Source organism: Apodemus sylvaticus, chromosome 3, assembly GCF_947179515.1.
Source record: "Apodemus sylvaticus chromosome 3, mApoSyl1.1, whole genome shotgun sequence".
Taxonomy (NCBI): Eukaryota; Metazoa; Chordata; class Mammalia; order Rodentia; family Muridae; genus Apodemus; species Apodemus sylvaticus.
Window position 1 is genome coordinate 72,928,008 of NC_067474.1, and position 22,944 is coordinate 72,950,951.

General features: G+C 43.0%; 1 protein-coding gene across 1 annotated transcript in view; it reads left to right on the forward strand.

Annotated features, from left to right (window-relative positions):
- The window catches only part of Ugcg (UDP-glucose ceramide glucosyltransferase), a 34,005-nt gene extending 15,062 nt beyond the window's left edge, over positions 1-18,943 (forward strand). The window contains exons 2-9 of the mRNA XM_052176557.1: positions 3,732-3,873; positions 7,900-8,002; positions 9,674-9,775; positions 10,499-10,611; positions 13,386-13,564; positions 14,635-14,721; positions 15,554-15,743; positions 16,314-18,943. Coding sequence (XP_052032517.1) covers positions 3,732-3,873; positions 7,900-8,002; positions 9,674-9,775; positions 10,499-10,611; positions 13,386-13,564; positions 14,635-14,721; positions 15,554-15,743; positions 16,314-16,484 — 1,087 coding nt within the window. The 3' untranslated portion in view covers positions 16,485-18,943. The remainder of the gene's footprint in view (positions 1-3,731; positions 3,874-7,899; positions 8,003-9,673; positions 9,776-10,498; positions 10,612-13,385; positions 13,565-14,634; positions 14,722-15,553; positions 15,744-16,313) is intronic.
- Positions 18,944-22,944: the final 4,001 nt, after the last annotated feature.

Sequence of the window (22,944 nt, forward strand, 5' to 3'; positions counted from 1 at the left end):
CAGCGTCCAGATAGAAACATGTCCTTTTGATGAAGTGACTGGAAATGCGCCATTAAGTTGTGAGCCTTAGTTAGACCTTCTCATCCTGTTATCTTCTCTGTCATATTCTCTTCATGATTTCTGGGTGGGTTTGGGGGCACTTTATTCTTTCTGATGCATTTTGGGGTAGTTTCCTCAAATCCAGTGTCTAGTTCTGCCTTCCACCGCTGTGTGCAGTCTTCTGTCCCGTCTTAATGGCGTATAGTTCAGCGACTCTCCGCCTTCCCTTTTTTTTTTTAACTTATGTATACATCGATCTCTATGATTGAAAGCTAAAGAGGCACCAGATCTCATTATAGATGGTTATGAACCATCATGTGGTTGCTGGGAATTGAACTCAGGACCTCTGGAAGAGCAACTAGTGCTCTTTTTTTTTTTTTTCTTTTTTTCTTTTTGTGGTTTTTTGAGACAGGGTTTCTCTGTATAACCCTGGCTGTCCTGGAACTCACTCTGTAGACCAGGCTGGCCTCGAACTCAGAAATCCGCCTGCCTCTGCCTCCCAAGTGCTGGGATTACAGGCGTGCACCACCACCGCCCGGCTGAAATTAGTGCTCTTAACCTATGAGCCATCCCTCCAGCCTGGTTCTCCACCTTCCTAATGCTGCAACCCTTTAATACAGTCCCTCACATTTTGGTGACACCCCCTGCCCCCGAGCCAATAAGAAGATTTTGTTGTTACTGAAGCTCTGTAGTTTTGCTACTGTTAGGAACCGTAGTGTGAGTATCTGTGTTTTCTGATGGTCTGAGGCGGCCTCTCTGAGAGGGTTGTCTCTCATCCAGCAGGCACAGGCGCGGGCTTTACACTTGGCTCTTTTTATGTAATCCTGCTTGTCCCGACAGTGTCGTGTTCCTTCTCTAGGCCCAAGACCACAAAGAGGTTTTCTAGGAAAACTTTGTCTTCATATTCCATGTCACTGAATCGAAGATAACACCGTCTCTAACTTCCTCTCAAGGCCTAGAGTTTTCTGCTTTGTCTTTCAAGAATTCCAGACACAATGGTGTCAAAACATATTTCTTTCTTACAGCAGGCTTTTTTTTCCCCCAGATTGACAAGATATAGTAGTGGGAGCGCCACGGCAAGCTTGGGCCACAGCCTGCAGTCCTAGTAGTCCTCATCACTGTGGAGTGACAGGCACTCTATATGTGGCACTCATTATTTCTTGTGATTTCAACCATGTTATGGGTTCAGGCAGCTAAACTGCAGCGTGAACTTTTACTTTACGCCCGCAGTCCAAATGCCCTTTACAAGCTGAGTGTCTGCAGACATCCATCTAGTCTGTTATTTTGTTGGCAACGGGGAAACGATGTTTCTGTGTGTCTCTGGTCACTCTGCTTTGGGTTGTGTTTAATACTGTGGATGTGCCCTGTAGATCTATACTGTCCAAACTGTCAGTGACAAAGAAGTCAAAATTTCGATTGTTCGAACCTGCCATGGTGTGACACTTTGACATACTGCAATGAAGCATAAATTGCTGGTCACATACGTGGGTGTTGTGGTAATGTCAAATCGCTACGTTTTAAGTGGGTTTTCTGTTTGTTTGGTTTTTGTTTTTTTTTTTTGAGACAGGGTTTCTCTATATAGCCCTGGCTGTCCTGGAACTCACTCTGTAGACCAGGCTGGCCTCAAACTCAGAAATCTGCTTGCCTCTGCCTCCCAGAGTGCTGGGATTACAGGCGTGCGCCACCACTGCCCGGCTACGTTTTAAGTTTTGTGAAAGACTTTCTTCTATTTCCTCTCATTGCAAAGCAGTTAAGCACTGGCCAGCCAGTCCATGCTTGGGTGGTGGTCAGTCACCTAGCTTTTGCTGCTGTAGATCAGACGTTAACTCTTCAAACTTGTTGGTTTCTGTTTTTTTCTATTGTCAGTAACAGTTTCTTTCTTTCTTTTTTTTGTGGCCATGAGTGAGTCAGGTTTTTGCTGAGGTGCCCTCTGCCTTCCTCAGGGAGCCAGCCTGAGGTGACTGGTCTGGTCTGCATGTGGTTCCCTTACTGGTGTGGTTCCCTTACTGGTGCTCTTCTAAATGTGTGCTTGACACCTTTGCCTTGATTGAGGTCCAGTTCTTTGAACTGCAGATGTACTGACACTAATGGGCGTTTGCTGTTGTAGAGGAAGATCTCAGTGGGTTTTCACACTCTGGGCAGGACTTCTAAGATTCCACTGATTCCAGAGATATTAAAGCGTAGAATGAGACACCTGGATCCCAGGACTCCTTGCAGACAGATCCAGGAGTGCTCCTGATTACTGCTGACTGCCTGTAGGGCGGGAAGAACCCCAGCATGGTCTCTCTTCTCCGGCTGGTTGGGTGTTCCTCGTTAGGAGCTGCAGTACCTGGCAATGACCAGGGCCATGAACCCGAGCCAGCTGCTCAGTGGTGCTGGTATATCTTCTGGTGTCATTAGGACACATTTTATTTTAAATCTGAGGTTTTATTTTTTACCCTTCAACCCTCTTTTCGCCCCTGCCAGCCTGAGCTTACTGCCGTTAGACAGACATACCATCCATCTATCCTGTTCTCAAAGTGCGCTCATTACATTCCATGTTCTTCTGGCACATAGAGTGCAGATAAAGGTGTTACCTACTTTATAGCTGTTAGGTTACTTCTTGGCAGTTTGAGAAGCAGGGTAAGCAAGTACTGTCGTTTGTTTTAGGGGGGGAGTTGTGTGTGTGTGTGTGTGTGTGTGTGAGAGAGAGAGAGAGAGAGAGAGAGAGAGAGAGAGAGAGAGAGAGAGAGAATGTCCCTGCATCTGCATCTATAGAGGCCAGAGGTTGACTTTGGGTATCTTATCCCATCAGTTTCAGTTTTCTGAGACAGGCTCTCCTCCCCCAGCCTGGAGCGCACTGCTTGACTAGATTGGTACTAGACTAGACTGCTCGGCTAGCTGGTGCTACTGTATCCGATTGTATCCACATCCCAGCATTGGGATTGCACACACCACACCCAGCTTTTGACAGGAGGGGATCTGAACTCAAGTTCTCATGCTTGTGTGGCAAACATCTTACCCACTGAGCTGTCCCCCTGCCCCTGAGACCTGCCCTTCATTGCTTCAGTATGTGTCCTGCGTGCCCCTGCTCTGTGACTCTGTGGTTCCTATGCACTGAGAGCTCAGCAGTGGAGGATAAACACCCAGGGATCGTCCGGAGTGCTGGCCAGCGCTGGAACGGCCATCCTGCTTCCCTCCTTCTGTCCTTCCTTCCGGGTTTCCTAAACTGGGAGCTCGCTTGGTTTGTCTTCTCTTCGTTTTCAGGCCTCCTTGTCAGAAAGATGTCTGCTTTGGAAAGTCTCGTCTTAGTGCTGGGATGTTGTTTGTCTCACAGCTGGCAGAGGGTTTGCCCAGCATGTATGAAGCGCTGGGTTTGGTCCCACAGACCGGGCATGCATGTGCATGCCTATAATCCTAATACTTAGAAGGTGGTAGGAGGAAGTTCATGGTTCAAGATTATCCTTGGCTATATGAGGCCCTGTCTTAAAACAAAAACACAAATCCAAGAAACAAAAGTGCCTTCCTTGAGGCGCCCAGCCTGATGCCTTGGGGTGCGCCTGGCTTTGCTCTGCCTGCCTCTCCTCCTGACTCTTGTGTTAAGTCTTTATTGAGATATTTAACCCAGCTGTTTAGTGATTTACCAGTGTAAATTCCCTTTTAGTTTAGCACATCCTCTAGAAATAACTCATGTGTTGTTTTCTGTGTTTTAGCCGGTTACACCTCAACAAGAAGGCAACAGACAAACAGCCGTATAGCAAGCTCCCTGGTGTGTCTCTTCTGAAACCACTAAAGGGGGTGGATCCTAACCTAATCAACAACTTGGAGACATTCTTTGAACTGGATTATCCCAAAGTAAGTATAGTGCTGTCTGTAACCATGAGAGACGGGCTACATCGTGGCTTTGCTTATTTATTTTGGGAATTTTAACACTGTAGATGAGACAGACGCCCTGAGGTTCACATACATCAGAGTTGGAAGTTTTTCCAGCCCATAGTCTGTAAGTGAATGAAAAGAAAGGCCAATTTTGGGGAATGAAAGAATACTTGTGTTGATTATGAAATCACCCCAGCCTGCCCCTTAGCCTCAGGCCGTGTGCCTCTGATGAGCAGCGTAATGTCACGTTTGGGTTCCTCTGCACCATCCCACCTCCAAGCTCAGAGACCTAGTTCTGTGGGTCTTTTTATGTTCTATCACATCCTTGTATATTTAAATTGGTGGAAGAGAAACTGTGTTGATCTTTAGTATGAAATGAGTAACAGCATATGCAGAGACAGTTTCTAGTCTTTCATAGTAGAGTTTAGTTTCTGAATTAGCCAGAGAAATCTGTCCAGTTCCTGCATCTAAGGGGAACTTTTGTCCAGACAGTATTTTACTTTAAAAACATTAACACAATGGTAAATGTACCATCTAGCTCTTGAGCAGAGAAAACAAATACTCAAAGCTGCCCTTTAAAGTTCTGGGTTCAGAGGTATTTCCTCTAAAATCCTCCTTTTTGCGTGCTCTTTGTCTCAGAAGTTACACAAATGAATTAACAAATGAACTTGTCACCTGCCCTAGGCCAGCAACTGTTGTAGGGACTAGAAGTCTTAAGTCCGATTTTGTTACAGGATGCACGTTCTATTGTAACTCAAACACAATTATATATAAAACCTGGTGTGTAAAGTAGTTCTTTATAAATAGTGACTTAAAATATTTGTACTTGAAGGGTGGACTGTCCCCAGTGGGGCACATTCCTGGCATGCATGAAGCTCTGGAGTCCATCCATCCCCAGGCCACATAGGTGTGGAGAGAGACAGGTCTAAAACCACGGTCCCTGGTCCACAGGGGATTTGAGGCTGTTGGTTCCGTGAAGGATATTGGGGCGGGGAGTGGTGGTGGCAGGTAGGTACTTTTGCTTGATATTCGGTATTATGATTTCATATATCAGGGCACGTCTCATGACTCAGGGCACGGGCTGGTAATAAGAGTGTGTGCTCAGCGTGTACAAGGCAGGCCCTGGCTGACTTCGGGAACCACCCTCGGAATTCTGTTCTGAATGACATTTTGTTTGTGTCCCCAATGTCTACAGGTCTGAATCAATGAGAAGACTCATTGATTGTTTATGCATCTAATTTTACTCATAAATACAAAGGGTAGCATCCCATGTACTGCAGTCTCAAGTGTTAAGTTCTTAAATATCATAGGACCAGGTGTTCTTGGTTTGGAAGGGTTTTTTGTAGTTCCCCATCCTGCTTTTCACCTTTGCACATTTCACAGTTTGAAGAGAGGAGGTGAAAGTGATCGATCGCAGCCGCTGGGCCGCCTCCTCCTGGGCCGCTGGGCCGCCTCCTCCCGGGCCGCTGGGCCGCCGGGCCGCCCCCTCCCTCCCGGGCCTGTAGTCTACTAGATCAGTGCATCTAACCGTTTCCTCAGTTACCTCTCTAGCTCTTCCATCTCCTGAAGATTTAGAAAATCAGTCTTTCTAAAAATATCATAAAGGTATATTTTGAATATGTACTGTGTTTTTAATACATGTCTAGTCTTTTAGAATATAAAAAAACACCCAAAAAGTTCTTCTGCGTATTAGCTAGGAAAGCTTTTAACCACATCTAGTGTTTAGAGCCAGCGGTAACTGGAGGGATTTAACTGTTTCGGTGTAGAGATTCTTAGCAGATAAATGGTTTCATCACACACCGTGAAGATGGTTCAGAAAACACTTAAGAGTGGTTCTTTCTTCAGTCTGCTAGAATTCTTTTTTCTCTTTTAAGCCTGTCTTAAATGTCTGCTCCTGGATAATATGAATTGAGTTTTCTTTTCAGGATGCCTTATTAAGTAATTTTTGTTTTTAATTTTGGGATTAAGTTTGAAGGGTATAATCACAATTGGAAACATTCAAGTCTTGGGATGAAATAAAAATGAGCTCTCTCTCTCTCCCTTCAAAATCTTTTTTGATATGGAGCTAGAAAGGCAACTCAGTAGTTATGAGAGCAGACTATTCTTGTGGATGACCTGAGCTTAATTCCTGGTACTGGCATCAAGCAGCTCACAACTGCGCAAACCCCAACTCTGGAAAATCAGACTTTGTTGGCTGCCATGGACACCGCTGCGCATGCGCAGACACATTACACACACACACACACACACACACACACACAGAGAGAGAGAGAGAGAGACAGAGAGACAGAGACAGAGAGACAGACAGACAGACAGACAGACAGGCAAACGGTAAAAAAAAATAGATCTTTTTTTTTTCTTCAAGATTTTGATGTGACTCAGTTTATTTTTTTTTCTTCCCATTGAGTGTATTTTACGATTACATTTTATAAAGTTCTGTCTTGCTTGGGGAGGAAGCCACGATGAGCCTTTGCCTTGCCCTCAGTGTCTTACTGAGAGCCATAGTGCTTAGAAGCACTTTCCTGCTCTGCCTTGCTGTTCACGCCTGTTGAGCAGTGCGTATTATAAAAGCATTAAGGAATTCTCCAGGGTGCACCTGGCTGTGGGGCTTAGTAGATAGGAAGAAAGCTAGCTGTTATTTTGCCCTTTAAAAAGTCACTTAGCCTTTCTAATCAGCATTATTAGAGACACGGTCTTCTGGGGCTGTGGCTAGGTAGGCTCAGCCCTCTGGGAAGTTTCAGGGGTGTGGTAGGATCAGCAGGCACCCTTTGCTCTCTCAGACTTTTGAGGCCAGATGACTATATGATTGGCTGAACCTTGAGTGGCACTTTCAGTCACCGCTGAAGTGGATACTGGATGGAGTAGTGAGTGGTAGAGATCATGAGAACACTCTCCCCGCCCCTCCCCCTCCCCATTTTCACCATCTGCTTAGATTTTTTCCCCCCACCTTATTGATGAAACCTTTTATGACTTTAGTCCTGGTTCTCTTGTGTTCAACCACAGATTTCTTTTCTGCCAGTGTTTTGGCGAGGTAAGATGCATGCTGAAAGCATTATGAGTATTTTGTTTCTGCTTTTTTGCTTTTATATACCTGTCGATAGGAGTAAGTAGGCAGAATGGGCTTTCCCATGGCTTGAGTCAGTCCCTGTGATTTAAGCACTTCAAGAGTTACGGCACGGTTTTGGCAGGGCCATTTAAGCTTTCGGAAATGCCTTTCTAACGAAACACACACAGCACTGAACAAAATGAAATTCTGGATGTTTTCATACTTATGGGGTCAGTGAAGCATGCTTTTCATGGTAGTAAATGTTCAGTCAAATGTTATTTTATTAAAAAATTTTTAAACAGTCGGACAGTGGTGGCGCATGCCTTTAATCCCAGCACTTGGGAGGCAGAGGCAGGTGGATTGCTGAATTCGAGGCCAGCCTGGTCTACAGAGTGAGTTCCAGGACAGCCAAGGCTATACAGAGAAACCCTGTCTCTAAAAAACAAACAAAAATTTAAACAATAAAATAAAATTAAAAAAAAAAGAAAGAAATGTAGTTACATTTTGTCCTGTGTGGGCTTTATTTACCATTTGCAGCTCCTTCATGAGGCGAAGCTGGATTCTAGGCAGAGTTTCTGGAAAAGGACGAGTGTGCTTGGGTTTGCTCCTTGTCAGTGTAGCTTTTTACACTCCTGCACGTCTGTAAGCTTTGAGTGCATGTTTGGTGGTGCAGGTTGTGAACAAACTTGATATGCAGGTTGTCCCTGGGACAGGGCCTGTCAGAGAAGTGACAGATGTCACCCTCAGGCACTCCAGGCTCTTCCTGATGCTGGCACACAGGTCCGTGACCTGGAGAAGCTGTCTCTTGCATAAGCAGCTGGGTCCCTTAGGATTCCTCCCTAAACTCTGTACACAGTCACTTTTTTTTTCCCCTTTCATCTAGTTTCTGATCACTCTAGAAATGCTAACAGTGTGTTCTTATAAGAGGTTTCTTAATGCTAAATATCTTCTTTGACTAGTATGAAGTACTCCTTTGTGTCCAAGACCATGATGATCCAGCCATTGACGTGTGCAAGAAACTGCTCGGAAAATACCCAAATGTTGATGCTAGATTATTTATAGGTAAGTGACAAAGTTATGTTAGCCATTTTACTTTGGTAGTTTTAAATAACCAGTAAATCTTCTTTTTTTAAAAAAATTTTTTAAAGATTTATTTATTAATATATATATATATATATATATATAAATACACTGTAGCTGTCTTCAGACACTCCAAAAGTGGGTGTCAGATCTCATTATGGATGGTTGTGAGCCACCATGTGGTTGCTGGGATTTGAACTCAGGACCTTCGGAAGAGCAGTCGGTGCTCTTTACTGCTGAGCCATCTCTCCAGCCCCCAGTAAATCTTCTTGCATTAAACTCTAGATTAGGGTGTGAGGCACTCGGTGATGTTTTAGACAGCATGCTTACTTTAAATGTGTTTTCTGGAGGGGTAAAAGATATTTCTATTCCTTCAAGGAAAGTTATGGAAAAACACAAAGTCTTGGTTACCAGTGGCACACACACAAAATCTCTTACTGAGTAGTCAGGTGTGAGTAGAAGTTGTTGTTGTCTTTTAATTTCTGTTTCTGTTTCTATTTTGATCCTCCCCTCGGTTCATGGTCTGTCTAAGCTCAGGCTCTAGGCCACCCAGTCAGTATTACGGGGCATCCTTGAATTACAGTCAGCTACTTCTTGGTTACTTTCACAACTGTTGTGCCGCTGTCCCACCAGCGCACCTTGAAGGCCACTCTTTTCCTCTGGTAGTTCTTCTCTGAGTAACTTCCAGTACTGTGAACACTGACCGGTAGGCGTGAAGGCTCTACACAGGCCTCGACTTCGTTGCGTTTAGTGAGTTACGTAGGTGGTGTCTTCAACGTTGGCGCCTCACCAGCAGTTTGTGGAGAGCAGCCCCTAGGCTTGCAGTAGCCTGGGTTGTTCGCGGGATTTCAGGGCGCCTCTTTGGCCAACATTCCCAGTGTTTAAGTTTCACTTAGTGGCGAGAGGTCTCTGCTTGGGGCTTTGGCTGCAGTTATTTGGTGATTCCTTTACATTTCTTTCATATACCTATCCATCTGAAGAAGCTTCTACTGTATTAAGTTTTCAAATGGCCCTGAGTTTTAGCTGCCCCTCCTTGTGGTTCTCATACTGTTTTTGTTTCTAAGGTGTTTTCAGTGGTGGTCTTTTCTCTGTATAAAAGTGGGTGTGACCTGTGTTCTACTTTGATAGTCAATTTCTCCTATTGTTGTGACTAGGGTAACTTGAAAATGAGTCCTGTGAATGTTTTTGTTTGTTGGTTTGGTCTGCATTTATTCCCTACCACTAAATAAAATGTGTTTATGATATTTTGATATTACGTAGCATGATGCTTTAAAATATGTATATATTGTGGAATGGCTAAATCGAATTAATTAGCATGCATACCTAACATGATTGCTGATTGGTGATGAAGAATCTCCACAGTTTGCAGGTACTCAACACATGGCTGTTATAACGCCATTGTACAGTTATCATTAGGTATCAGTTCATCATGTTCACGGAAGAATTTGAAAATTAGAAAACAGAGACTAGATTGTCAAAGAAATTAAAAACTCCTTTTGTGGATGAGTAATTTTTACAATAATTTCTACTATGAGTAATGGGTAATGTTTAAATTATGAAATAAGGCAAGATTTATTTATTTCTCTCTCCATCCTGTATCTTTAGCATTTCCAGCTCTATGAATGTCTTACTGTTGTGCCTTTTCATTTTTAGGTGGCAAAAAGGTTGGCATTAATCCTAAAATTAATAATTTGATGCCCGGATATGAAGTTGCAAAATATGATCTCATATGGATTTGTGATAGCGGAATAAGAGGTGAGGTTTGTCCTATTTTATAAAACTGCTCATTTGACAATAGAATGCCGAAAACATTTTGAAAATATATTATTATATTATTATATATATATTATTTAGCAGTACATGGTTTGCCTGATAATTTACTCCATGATCATATATGTTATATGTTAGATGTACTTGGTAAGATTTTAAACTTTTTGTAACCTAACCTAGGTGGTACATGTATTAAAACCTTTGCATTTTGAAGAGAAAATCTCAACCATTAAAAACATGATGATAACCATCATCATCTGGTCTACAGCCCTTCTCCAGTGTAGCATCTCTTATTTGTTAGACACTTTGTATCCTTTGGGCTTCTGTAATACACTATTCTCCAAAAGAGTCAAATCAATGAGCTCATGTTTCCTAAGATATGTAAATTTATTAGCAAACATTCATGTATTTTTAAAAAAAATTATTTAAATGATTATAGCAAGAAGTTTCTCTCCTGGGCTAAAAATGTGTAGCTTTTTGAAGTTTTATCTTCTCAGAATAAGTGATTTTTATGTATTAAATCCAAATGTTCAAAAGAATATAATATTGAATATATTGAATATAAATTGAATATAAATGAGTATTTTATTGTAACTTAATTACAATTCACAAAACTTAATTACATTAACAGACATTTTGCTAAAATTTTCTCTCCTTCTTTTTTTCCCTTTTTCTGTTCTCACCTTTTCCCCCACTTCTAAATTTTAGTCATTCCAGACACATTAACTGACATGGTCAATCAGATGACAGAGAAAGTGGGGTTGGTCCACGGGCTGCCATACGTAGCGGACAGACAAGGCTTTGCTGCTACCTTAGAACAGGTAAGTACAGGGCTTATGAATGCTTGTCACAGCGGCTCCTCCCTCGACCCGGTTACCTGACCTCAGCTCTGCTGCCCTGTGGGAACCTGCTGAGGCCATCCTGGTCCTTAGGAGGCCGTTCTCAAGTCCCTGGGGCCACTTACTGCTGAGCTTTCCCCCTCCCCCATGGCTGTGCATAGGGGATGTCTGGTGGCCCTGCCCCAGCTGGACACACATCTTTCTCCATAGCATCTTCGCTGAATTCTAGATGTCACCCCAAACTATTGTCTTATATAATGTTCTTTTCAACTGAAAGGTATTTGGTGACATATTGTAAAGTATTTAAAAAAAAAAAAGTTCATGCAAGTCCTATTTAAAAGAAAAAGCCCTTGATTTCCTTTTTAAGTTAGTATCTTAAGAAACATTTTCTTTTTTCCTTTTTGAAATCAATATACAAAGCTCTGGACTCCTTTATGGCAAAATGAAATACATAATTTTGGTGACTCTCTCTCCTCTCCTCTCCTGTCTTCCTGCTTTGCAACCCGCCTCCCCTCACCCCCCCCCCCCATCTGCCCTCCTTCAATCTTTTTTTTTTTTTTTTTGTTAAGCTCTAGGATCAAACTCAAGAGACTCAACCACACTAAGTGAGCTTTTCACTACTGGGCTACAGCTTCAATTCTTTCTCCTCAAGGTTATAGTCAAGCTCTTATCATGTAGTGAATGATAAACTGTGGAGACACCGAAGAGGCACGCTACCCCAGCACCCAAAGGGAAACCTGCACCCCCACTGATTTAGGGCAATGGAAGTTCATTCCTGTTCCCTCATTTTTGGCACATGTGACTGGTTTTGGTTTTGCCTTCATGTTTTTCTTATGTGCCCTTTAAAAAGCGTGGTTGCAACTGTACTCCAGAAGCAGTTTGTGTATTAGTTTTATCATTTCATAAGCTTTTCCCATATTAAAGCTTCATAAAAGTCTTATCTGGCCCTACCCTGTTAAACAGAAAGCAAGGCTCATCTGGTATCAGTTTGGATGTTTACACACTTCTGCTTCCGCTTCAGCACAGCGCACATCTGTATGTTTGCTTGATTATCCTCATTGTCACAGGTCCACGAGGGCAAAGGCGCCTTTAGTGGTAGGACTTTGATTTGACCTTTGGCAACTTAATCTCTCTCTGACTTATGTGTATGTGCGTGATCATGTATGTGGGAGGATGAGTGTGCATATGTGTGTGTGTAGGGGGGGGGTCAGGTTGATATCAGGTTTCTTTCTCAGACACTGACCACCTTGTATTTTGAGAAGTGTTTTTTAGTCTCTCCCTGAACTTCGGAGCTCCCCAGTTTGACTAGGCTGGCTGGCCCTCAAAGGCTGGGGTTAGAGAGAGGCACGTATCGTGCCCAGCTTCTTTTATGTGTATGCTGGGTCTGTAGCTCAGGTCATGTTTTTGTGACTGTCCTTTTGCCAACTAAGCCTTCTCTGCAGTCCATGGTCTCTTTCTTAACACTACCTTGGGAAATATTTCTCTTACTGGAAGAGATTGTTGGTCTTAAAATCTTGAGTAATCTGGTTGGTAAAACGAACTTCAGGTAGCTGTTTTAAAATGAAATGCCATCATGTCCTTTTACCTTAGAACATGCACATGGATGGTTGTATCAATGAAAGGCTTTTCCCAGAAATCTACTATGCTTAGAATGAATGGAGACTTTTACTGCGCGATGAAGAAGCTGTCACTGGAACCCTAGTCCCACCTAGTGCTGTGTGTGGCCTCAGTTAACTGCTTGTGGGTTACGATGGATGATGCTTCTACCCTAGAAGTTAGGTTTGGCACAGAGAAAGAGCCATTGTTTCAGTGAAGTCTGATTGAGCGCAGGTAGCAGGAATCATAGTCTTGGCTGCCTTGGGCAATTCTGTTGCTCTGCTCTTTGTGAATAACTGTGATGAAGGAAGCCTGCTGCTCTGTACTTGAAGGTAATTAGAAAGGCATCGTGCCTCAGATGTAAATAATAAATAGGGCTTTATGCCTGACAGGTAGAGTGGTAGTCAGTTCCAAAGTGTCACAGAGAAGGAACAGTCAGAAATTAGAGCCTGGAGCCATAGCTCAGCCGTTAGAGTGAGCACTGTTTTTGTACAGAGGACCGGAATTGGGTTCTCAGCATCTCAGATGGGCAGCTCACAGTAACCTATAACTGCATCTCCAGAGGACCCTGGCCTTCCAGCCTACAGGAACTCATTCAGATGTATATTTCCCCAACAAACAGACTCACATGAATATACAGAATTAAAAATAATTTTAAGAAGAAATAAAATTGTCCTAAACACTGGTATCACCTATACATGGTCTGTGTATATGCCTAGATGCTTGTACACACACACACACACACACACACACACTCATACATGCCACTAGTACATGCCACTAAATGTTGTAAAATCAGGAGACACAATCTCATTAATACTTTATATACCAGTTAGTAATTACTCTTATATATAAATTCCATTTTATTTGGATTTATCTTTTAATCTATTAATTTTAGAGAAGATAGCGTTTACTTTCTGGCCAGTGAATATGCTTTTCACTCTAAAGGCAAATATTTCTAGGTACTGGTGATGACTGAGTAGTCAATAGTCAACAGACCACTGACGGCTGGACTACAGTCACTCAGTGGTGTGCTTCCCTTCAGGGGGCTCCGGGGAGCTCGTCGGGACGCTCACGCGCTCACTCGTATTTTACAGAAAGCATTAGGAAAAGTTCACGGGCCTCATAGTTTTTGATTATGTCTGTGTTTTCTCGGGCAGGTATATTTTGGAACTTCACACCCAAGATCCTACATCTCTGCCAATGTAACTGGCTTCAAGTGTGTGACGGGGATGTCTTGTTTGATGAGGAAAGATGTGCTAGATCAGGCAGGAGGGCTGATAGCCTTCGCGCAGTACATTGCCGAAGATTACTTCATGGCCAAAGCGATAGCCGACCGGTAAGAAGACTAAAGTATTTTCAGTATCTAGCAAATTCTATTGGCTTATTCTTTCTGTTCCAACATGGACTCGGGCTATCTTATTTTATTCTGCTAGTGAATACAAAGGTTAGTAATTTTGACAGAGTGTTCACATCCAATATCTGTAGGTACTAATAAAGCAAATGAGTTCCTCTGTTTCCTTCAGGTGCTGTAGTTTGAAGTGGTTGACAGGAAGGTTTTGAGAGAGTGAAGGTAGAAAGTTCTGTGCTTTAGAAAAATTAAAGCCCTTGACATAATCCTTTAAGTATCATTTGAAAGTAAACTTTCTACTTTTTTTTTTTTTTTTTTTTTTTTTTTTTTTTTTTTAGTTTATAGGTTTGAGTGTTTTTCCTGCATGTGTATACAACATGTATGTGTCTCTGGTACCTTTGGAGGTCAGAAGAGGGCATTTCATCTCCTGGAACTGGAGTTGCTGATAGCTGTGAGCTACCACGTGGGTGCTGGGAACTGAGCCGGGGCCCTCTGTAAGAGTAACAGCTGCTGAGCCATCTGGACAGCCCAAAACTTGGAAATTTCTTAGCACACTATTTCATACTTTGCTAATAAGCCACCTCGTCATTTAGCATTTCTCTATCACAGAAAATTTATTTGGGTTTAAAGATCACTGCCCTTATTTAAAAAAGTCTTTTTTGCTAAGAGTATATTTGAAGTTCTTCCATATGGTGTTTCACAGTCACCTAATGTCTTGACCCAATGCCACTTGATTCCTTTTCTTGTTGAGCACACACATGAGGATTGGTCAGAGGCAGACTGTCGAGTCTAGAGCGCTCTCACTGCCTATGCTGAGAATGGCAGCACTGGGAACCAGGGACTGTGGTTCCTTGCGGCCGGAATGTGGTGCCACTGAGGGCTGACGAAATCCCTGAGAAGCATTCATACATCGCTTTGCTCATCTTTGAGGACGGAGCTCGCCCTGAATACCAGCCGCAGCTTAACTCTTACAGTGATTAATGAATGCAGAACCAGTCAGGCTTGAATGTGTCTGTCAACATAAACAGAGATCATATTATAATTACCTTCATTTTCAGAGGTTGGAGATTTTCAATGTCGACTCAAGTTGCCATGCAAAACTCTGGTTCATACTCAATTTCTCAGTTTCAATCCAGAATGATCAGGTAAATCAATAAACTATCATTTTATACCCTGTTGAAAAGGAATGTGCATGTGCAATGTGTGCATGTGCTTCATGGTTCTCTTTCTCTTTATAATTATTTTTTAAAATGCATATGATGCCAGGTGTCATGGCACATGCATTTAACCCCAGTACTTGGGAGAAGGGCCATCAAATCTCTTGGGAGAAGGAGGTGGGGAGGAGGTTAATTTGCTTCCAGAAAAGTTTGTCCTGTATTAAGAGAAATTGAATGCCTAAATGAATTGTCTTTAACAATACTGCAATTAAAATATATATTGAAACTAAAACTCTTTAGAAATAGAAACTAAACTGGTCAGAGTGTAGACCATGTAAATGAATATATAGACATTTTTATTACTAAATAAAAATAAAAAAGAGACTCATAAAAGAAAAACTGAGAAAAGATGGCTGGGGATGTATCTGGGTTGAAAGACTGCTTTCCTGAAATGCAGGCAGCCCTAGATGATGTCACCATCCACCCACCTGTGCACAGCATGCACTGGGTGTGGTGGCACCAACCTGTAGTCCCAACACTAGGGAGGAAAAAACAGAGGGTTAGGAACTGAAAGTTATCTTTCACTACCTAAGAAGTTTGAGGCCAACCTGAGCTACATGAGAGACCCTGTCTTAAGAATATATAAATAAATAAAACTATTTCAAAGCATCTTTCTATGTCGAGCTCGATCACGTGTGTGTGAGAGTGGTCAGCAGGGTCCGGGTAGTGCTGGCACAGGCGTTCTGTGGCGAGGGTTGGTTGGTTAGTTTTATAAGCAGGCTGGTGACTTAAAATCCTTTTTGTTTGCTTGTTTCTTCAGGTGGACCAAATTGAGAATTAACATGCTTCCTGCTACAATAATTTGTGAGCCAATTTCAGAATGCTTTGTTGCCAGTTTAATTATTGGATGGGCAGCCCACCATGTGTTCAGATGGGATATCATGGTTTTCTTCATGTGTCACTGCCTGGCATGGTTTATATTTGACTACATTCAACTCAGGGGTGTCCAGGTATGTGGGTGCACAAGAAGGGTTCTCCGTGATCTAGTGAGGGGGTGTAGCTGTTTCAGTTTGGAAAAGGCTGAAGAGAGACGGAGTAGTCTTCAACTTCACATCCAAGAGAAGAATGTAGACAGAAAACTAAGGAAAATTTGGGACTTAGAGTTAGTTGAGAAAAATGAATGTGAAGGAAATAAATATTCAAGTTGAGACTGCAGTTGTTTTTCACACTGCTCTGACTATGATAATCACTTTTTTTTAGACAAACAGGATTGAGTCACCCAAGGAGACACCTTGGGAGACACCTTCGATTTCAGTGGTGCCAAGAGTGGGTTACTAGGGGTAGACTACCCCCCCCAACTCCCTGTGTGTGTGTATGTGTGTGTGTGTGTGTGTGTGTGTGACCATTGTGCTCAAATGTGCACACTTGTCCTCCCTCCCACCAGGTGGGTTCTGGGCTTGAACTTGGGTCTTCAGGCTTCCTTGTGGAGCCATTTCACCAGCCTGAGAATTTCATTCCTTGTGCATTTATTTAATCTGACAGGAAGTCAATTGTTTTTTTTTTTTATTTTTAATTCTCAGGGTGGCACACTGTGTTTTTCAAAACTTGATTATGCTGTGGCTTGGTTCATCCGCGAATCCATGACAATATACATTTTCTTGTCGGCATTGTGGGACCCTACTATAAGCTGGAGAACTGGTCGCTACAGGTTGCGCTGTGGAGGAACGGCAGAGGAGATCCTGGATGTGTAACAAGACCTTTGTGACTGACTGTACACAGCACAGAATGGAAGTGTTATAAATTATGTTTATAGAGACACTTTCAAGGACCTACCTTCAGTGGTTTATCACATGTATGTTTTGGTATCTGCTCTTTAATTTATTTGCATGGCACTTGGATCTGTGAAAAGCAAAAAAAACAAAAAACAAAAAACAAAAAAAAAAAAACAAACACACACACACACACAAAACACGTCTGTAGTCTTGGCCAAATAGTATATCTTGTGGAAGTAGAGAATCAAGACAATTGGTTCTAGGAAGTGGGGTTTGTTGTTATTGTTGTTGTTGTTTATTTTTTTAAACAAATAAATATATATATCTAAATATATATACACACACACATATACAGGACTGCTCTGCAGCAGACACTATGACAGTATCCTTCAGTACGGAAAGTTTCTTACCTGAGTTACTGGCTCTGAGATCTGTGCGGGCAGAACAGCAGCTCCCTGAGAGGAGAAGGGGGCAGGTCATGGCCTCCCCCAGGAGAGGTGAATGTCGCCCAGGGAGGCGCCGACTGAGAAACTTTCTCATGCTTTATGCCTACCTCTTGTAGTTGTTGCAGAGCAAATAGAAGTGAGAAGTTGTAATACGGTAGCTAGGCCTTGCAAAAACAAGTGGAAAACTTTAAAAAATAATAATAATAAAAGAGCTGGAGTCTAGTATTTATATAAATCTGTGAGGATTTTTTTTTTTTTTTTTTTGGTCTCATTACAATGAACCAAAAGTGGTTGAGATTGGTTTTTAATGGTAACCATGAATTGAAGGCATCTTTTGGACCAACTGTTGTTGGTTCTGTCTTGAACCATATTAATCACTGTGCTGTAATTAGGAGAGCTGAATCTTCCCTTCCCTGCTTCTCCCTCGCCCAGCCTGCCCCATCCTTCCTGAGCTTTTTTCCAGGGGGGCGATCTTGTACAAGTGTAAGTGGATGTTTTATAGTTGTAAGGAAAATGCATTTCAGACACACTTCACACAGGAGCTATTTTCTTACCCAGTATGTCTGTATTGTTAATAAGAATGTAATTTCATGATACAAGTATTTAATATCTTTTTTTTTAAGTGAGTAAAAAATATTCTAGCTATCGGCAAATCCATTGCAGTAGAGAATTAGAGGCCATGATGAGGTTGACTCTTAATCAATCAGTATCAAACTGAGTCTACCGTGTGTGTGTATTGGTTTTTTGTTTTGTTTTGTTTCTTTTTTCTTTCTTTTTTTTTCTTTCTTTTTTTTTTTTTACTATAACAGTCTAGTCTTATTTAAATTGGATTTTGTATTTAGTTTGTATGACGATAGACTAGGCCAGCCTAGCTGTGAATGCATGCTGCGCCTTCCTCTCCCCGTCCGCGGCTAAGCTTGCCCATCAGCCCGTGCTCAACTTGTGGTGAACCGGACTTTTGTTTAAGATGAGCAGAAGTGTAAGGGACAGTGCATCGGCCTTTTCCCCGGCTTTTTAAGTCGGGTTTTGCTCATCCTCCCGAACCCGATGGCATGCTGTCCGTCGATGCTCGCTGTGCGTCCCAGCACTGTGGCAGCCTCAGCTCCTATGGCTTCCATCCCAGCACACAGTGTGTAGCCTGTTAGCAATAACTTCCTGTTTATAGAGAACATTTTCATCTTACTGAGCCAGTCCATTTGCCTAATGACTCTACAGACAGTCTAAATTGCAATATATCTGTAAATGTGTATATACTATAAATACACAATATACTTACATTTTTCTGGGCCAAACAGCGATTCCTTTCTCCTCCCCCTCCCCTCCCCCTTGCCTTATGATGAATTTGTTTGAAGGGCATTTTCTTCATGAGCGAAGGCTTGGATGCATATTCCTCGTCGCTGTTGTTCTTTCTTTCTGTGAAATGGGTACTATGATCCCCCGAGGAAAGCCGCGCAGTGATAGCCAGTCTGGTCATGACCCACTCCATGTTCGCTTTTGCACAGTACTCCTTCCTGAGTCGAGTTTCGCTGAGCACGTTTGCTGTTTGTCAGTTTGTTTGTGGAGTTTGGCGGACGCCGCCCTTCTTTGCGCTGCTGAAGTGAAATCTTGCTGACTCTTAAGCTTTTTTGTTGATCTCAGTATGGGCAAAGAAACAAAATCCAAATGGCTGGACAGATTTCTGTAAATATTTTTTTTAAAAAAAAACAAATGTTCTGTATGTGTGTGTCTTATGTGGTCATGAAGTATTAAAGCGAAGCTTCGAGTACGCAGAGAGTAACTCTTTTATTTAGCAAGTTTGGAGTGAAGATAAAATAGTAAGAAATACTGTAAATGTCAAAGCACCACACCAGAACTGTAGGAGTCCAAATTTATAATAAACTGTCTTTTTAAAAAGAAAACAATTATTAAGTGTCTAGAATATATCATGTTTTATTATTTAAAATCATTGTCTTAAGTTTTTTGTTGAGAGAATAAAAATTTGGATACAATCAATGTGAGTAACCCTGTGGTTTTGTTTACTTCCTGTCTGACATGCTCTGTCTCAGATATGTTCCCATATTCGTTTTCTTTGGTTTTTGTGAGACAAGTGTTTCAAAATGTTTCTCTGTAGCCTTGTAGCCTTGGCTATCTTGGAACTTGGAACTCTGTATGTAGATCAGGCAAGCGCAAACTCAGATCTGCCTGCCTCTGCCTCCTTTTTTTTTTTTTTTTTTTTTTGGTTTTTCAAGACAATGTTTCTCTGTATAGCCCTGGGTGCCCTGTAACTCACTACTCTGTACGCCAGGTTGGCCCCGAACTCAGAGATCTGCCTGCCTTTGCCTCCCAAGTGCTGGGATTAAAGGCATGCACCACCACTGCCCTGCTGAGTACTGGGATTAAAAAAATTTTTTTCCTTTCATTTGGGCTACACTGGACTTAGAGTGGGGCTAACCTGCTTTGGTTGCAGGTTATAATACAGGGCTGGAGAACATGAAGACCAGGTACCTCACCCACACCTCTGCATTACTCATTCTGGGTGGGGCTGAATTCTGCTGTGGCTGCACTTGGAGAATTACCGACCCTTGATGACTGACCTCTAGACTGAACCAGAGTTCCCTTTGGGAGCTCATTCCTGGCTGGGCTGCAGCCTGAACTCTGCCTTCTAGATTGTATCACTTCCACAGATAAGGAAGGTAAGTCAGTCCTGAGGCAGGACTGGAATGGAAAGGCCCTGCTGCCTGAAGTGCCGGGCTGCATCCCACACACTGACTGTCCTATCTGGGCTTCACCCAAGCTGGAGGCATTCCCAGGTGGCGTGTGTCTGTGTTCCCCAGAGCAAGCCGGCTGGCTAGCTAGGCAGGCCTAGCCAACCCCCAGGTTCAGGGATAGACCCTGCCTCGGCACATAAACCCAGATGTTCTTGTTCTACAGGCTTGAACTGGCTGCTCTGGAAGCTTTTTAGTTAAAATACAGAGCAGCAGCAGCCTAAGAACCAGTATGTACTAAGCCTTCACACAGCCTTTCCCAGTTCTGGGAGAGGCTGGCGAATCTAGGTGTCTGGGGGATGTTTTCATGTGGTTACCCTGTTTATACTGAGTCATCAAGACATCCGTGTAAATAGCATGAAGATACAATTACACGACTTAACCAATATAGGGGTGTCCTTTCTTGGAAGAGTTTGAGCATCTATGTATCAGCCTCCCCTGAAGATCACACCTCCCACTGTAATTATGTGACCTGTCTAATCACAAATCCTGGGACTTCTGGGGACATCTGACAGAGCAATAGAAGAGTATGCAGAGAGTAACTATTTAGCAAGTTTGGAGTGAAGATAAAATAGTAAGAAATACTGTAAATGTCAAAGCACCACACCAGAACTGTAGGAGTCCAAATTTATAATAAGCTGTCTTTAAAAAGAAAACAATTATTAAGTGTTGGAGAGTCTAGTCCATTCTGATACAAACACGAGCATGGGAAGGGTTGGAAATGTCGGGCTAGCCCACCGTGTGGCTCAGGCCTGGAATCATTAGGGTGGCTGCAACACATCACAAGTTCAAGGCTCAGCCTGGGCTACATAGCAAGATCCTACTTTTGCATAGTTGAAGTGGAAGAGATTTGAGAGTCATTTCAGTAGAGCTGATGTCTGAAGGTGCTGATCATACTATAGGATCAACCAGAGCAAAAGACAGAATCTTTGGGAGCTATTTGTATCTAAAGGATGAAAGCAACCAGGATGGGGTTAGAGAGACAGCTCAGCCAATGAGAGCGCTGGCTTCTCTACCAGAGGACCTTCCCAGCACCGTGTAGTTTGCTCACAGCCATCTTTAACTCCAGTTCTAGGGAATCTGACTTCCTCTTCTGACCTCTGAAATCAGATATGCATGCAGGCAAAACACCTATACATGTAAAGTAATTTACACAATCCAAGAAGATAAGCTTCCAACCCTGAGATTATGTGGACTTCTTGGTGAGCCTGGGACTCTGGTCAGCTTTCTATGTGTTTCTGAAACCCCAGTTTATTACTTTATATGATGATGGACACTGAAGCCCTCCCCTGGGCCGAGATCATTAGACGAGGTATGTAAAATATGGTGATAGTTCGTTCCTTTCTCTTTCCAATAAGGAATATCTTGGAAAGAGATTTAGAAGGCCTGGGTTGCGCAGGGGTGTCATAGATAATGTAATGGGGCAAGGTCAGTGAGGTCAGGAGCAGGCACCATCCCCAGTGTGGCCGGATCTCCATTCACAGTGAGTTGTCTTACACGATGAGTGGGATTTTCATGTGGGAGTGACATCCTTGTGTTACAATTTTTCTTAAAACCTATTTCATTTTATAAGAGAGAAAGGGGCATTTTCAGAGCTAAAAGCTGTTTCTGCCTCCTGACAATGCCCACTCGCCTCTTTTGTTAAACTTGTAAGGAAAAGCATCACTAGGCGGGCAAATTCAGCAGGGTGGAGCCACAGAAGTGAAACATCTGGGCTTGGGAGGACGTGAAGAAGAAACGAAAGTCATGGCACATATATTTAGAATCAGCAATGACACATTTCCACCTAGAATTCCAGCAATACTGGGTGATATCAGATTCTGACTTGAATTCTCAAGAAGGAGAATTCTTTACGCATGTACATACAGACACCCACTATACACACACACACACACAGACACCCACTACATACACACACTGCACACACAGAGACACCCACTACACACATACAGACACCACACACACATACTGCACACACACTACAAACACACTGCACACACACACAGGTACCCACCACACACACACACACTACACCCACCACACACACTACACCCACAATACACACACACACACATACTGCACACACACACAGGCACCTACCACACACACACACACACACACAGACACCCACTACACATATGTACACACACACTGCACACATACAGACACTGCACACACAGAGACACCCACGACACACACACACACATACTGCACACACACACAGGCACCTACCACACACACAGAGACACCCACTACACATATGTACACACACACTGCACACATACAGACACTGCACACACAGAGACACCCACGACACACACACATACTGCACACACACACAGGCACCTACCACACACACACACAGAGACACCCACTACACATATGCACACACACACTGCACACATACAGACACTGCACACACAGAGACACCCACGACACACACACACACACACATACTGCACACACACACAGGCACCTACCACACACATACACACACACAGAGACACCCACTACACATATGCACACACACACTGCACACATACAGACACTACACACAGAGATACCCACTACACACACACACACACACAGAGGCACACACACACACACACTATACCCACACATACACACTGCATACACACACTGAATACACACACAGACACTCACTACACATACACACCCACACTGCGCACACACATACATACACACTGCACATACAAGGCACCCACCACACACACACACAGACACTTAACACACACACACAGGCACCCCACACACACCCCAGCCCTGGCCACAGCAGTGTGTCACCTGGTTCTCTCAGCTTGTGTGGCTTATGGCCCACTTGGACTGCACTGACCTAACTTCAGCTTAACATCAGGCTTTGGGTTCTTTCTGATCTCATTGTTTCAACAATGAAGTTTTAAAACAATAGATAGGGTTTCATTTTTGCACACCCAACTGTGAGCCACTGAAAAGTCACCCACTTCTTGAGAATGCAGTAGCAGGACGTTGCTTTAATATCACAGCAGCATGGGAAGCTGAAGCAGGAGGATCTCTGGCAATATACAGAGTGAGTTCAAGGCCAGCCTGGGCTCTATAACAAGATCTTCTGTTAATAAACTCATACAGACATTTCTTAACCTTATCTAAATGATTTATTTGCAAGGGCAGGGAGGCAGAGACAGGGCTTCTCTACAGAGTCCTCTGCACAGCCCTGGCTGTCTTCAAAGCCACTGTGTAGATCAAGCTGGC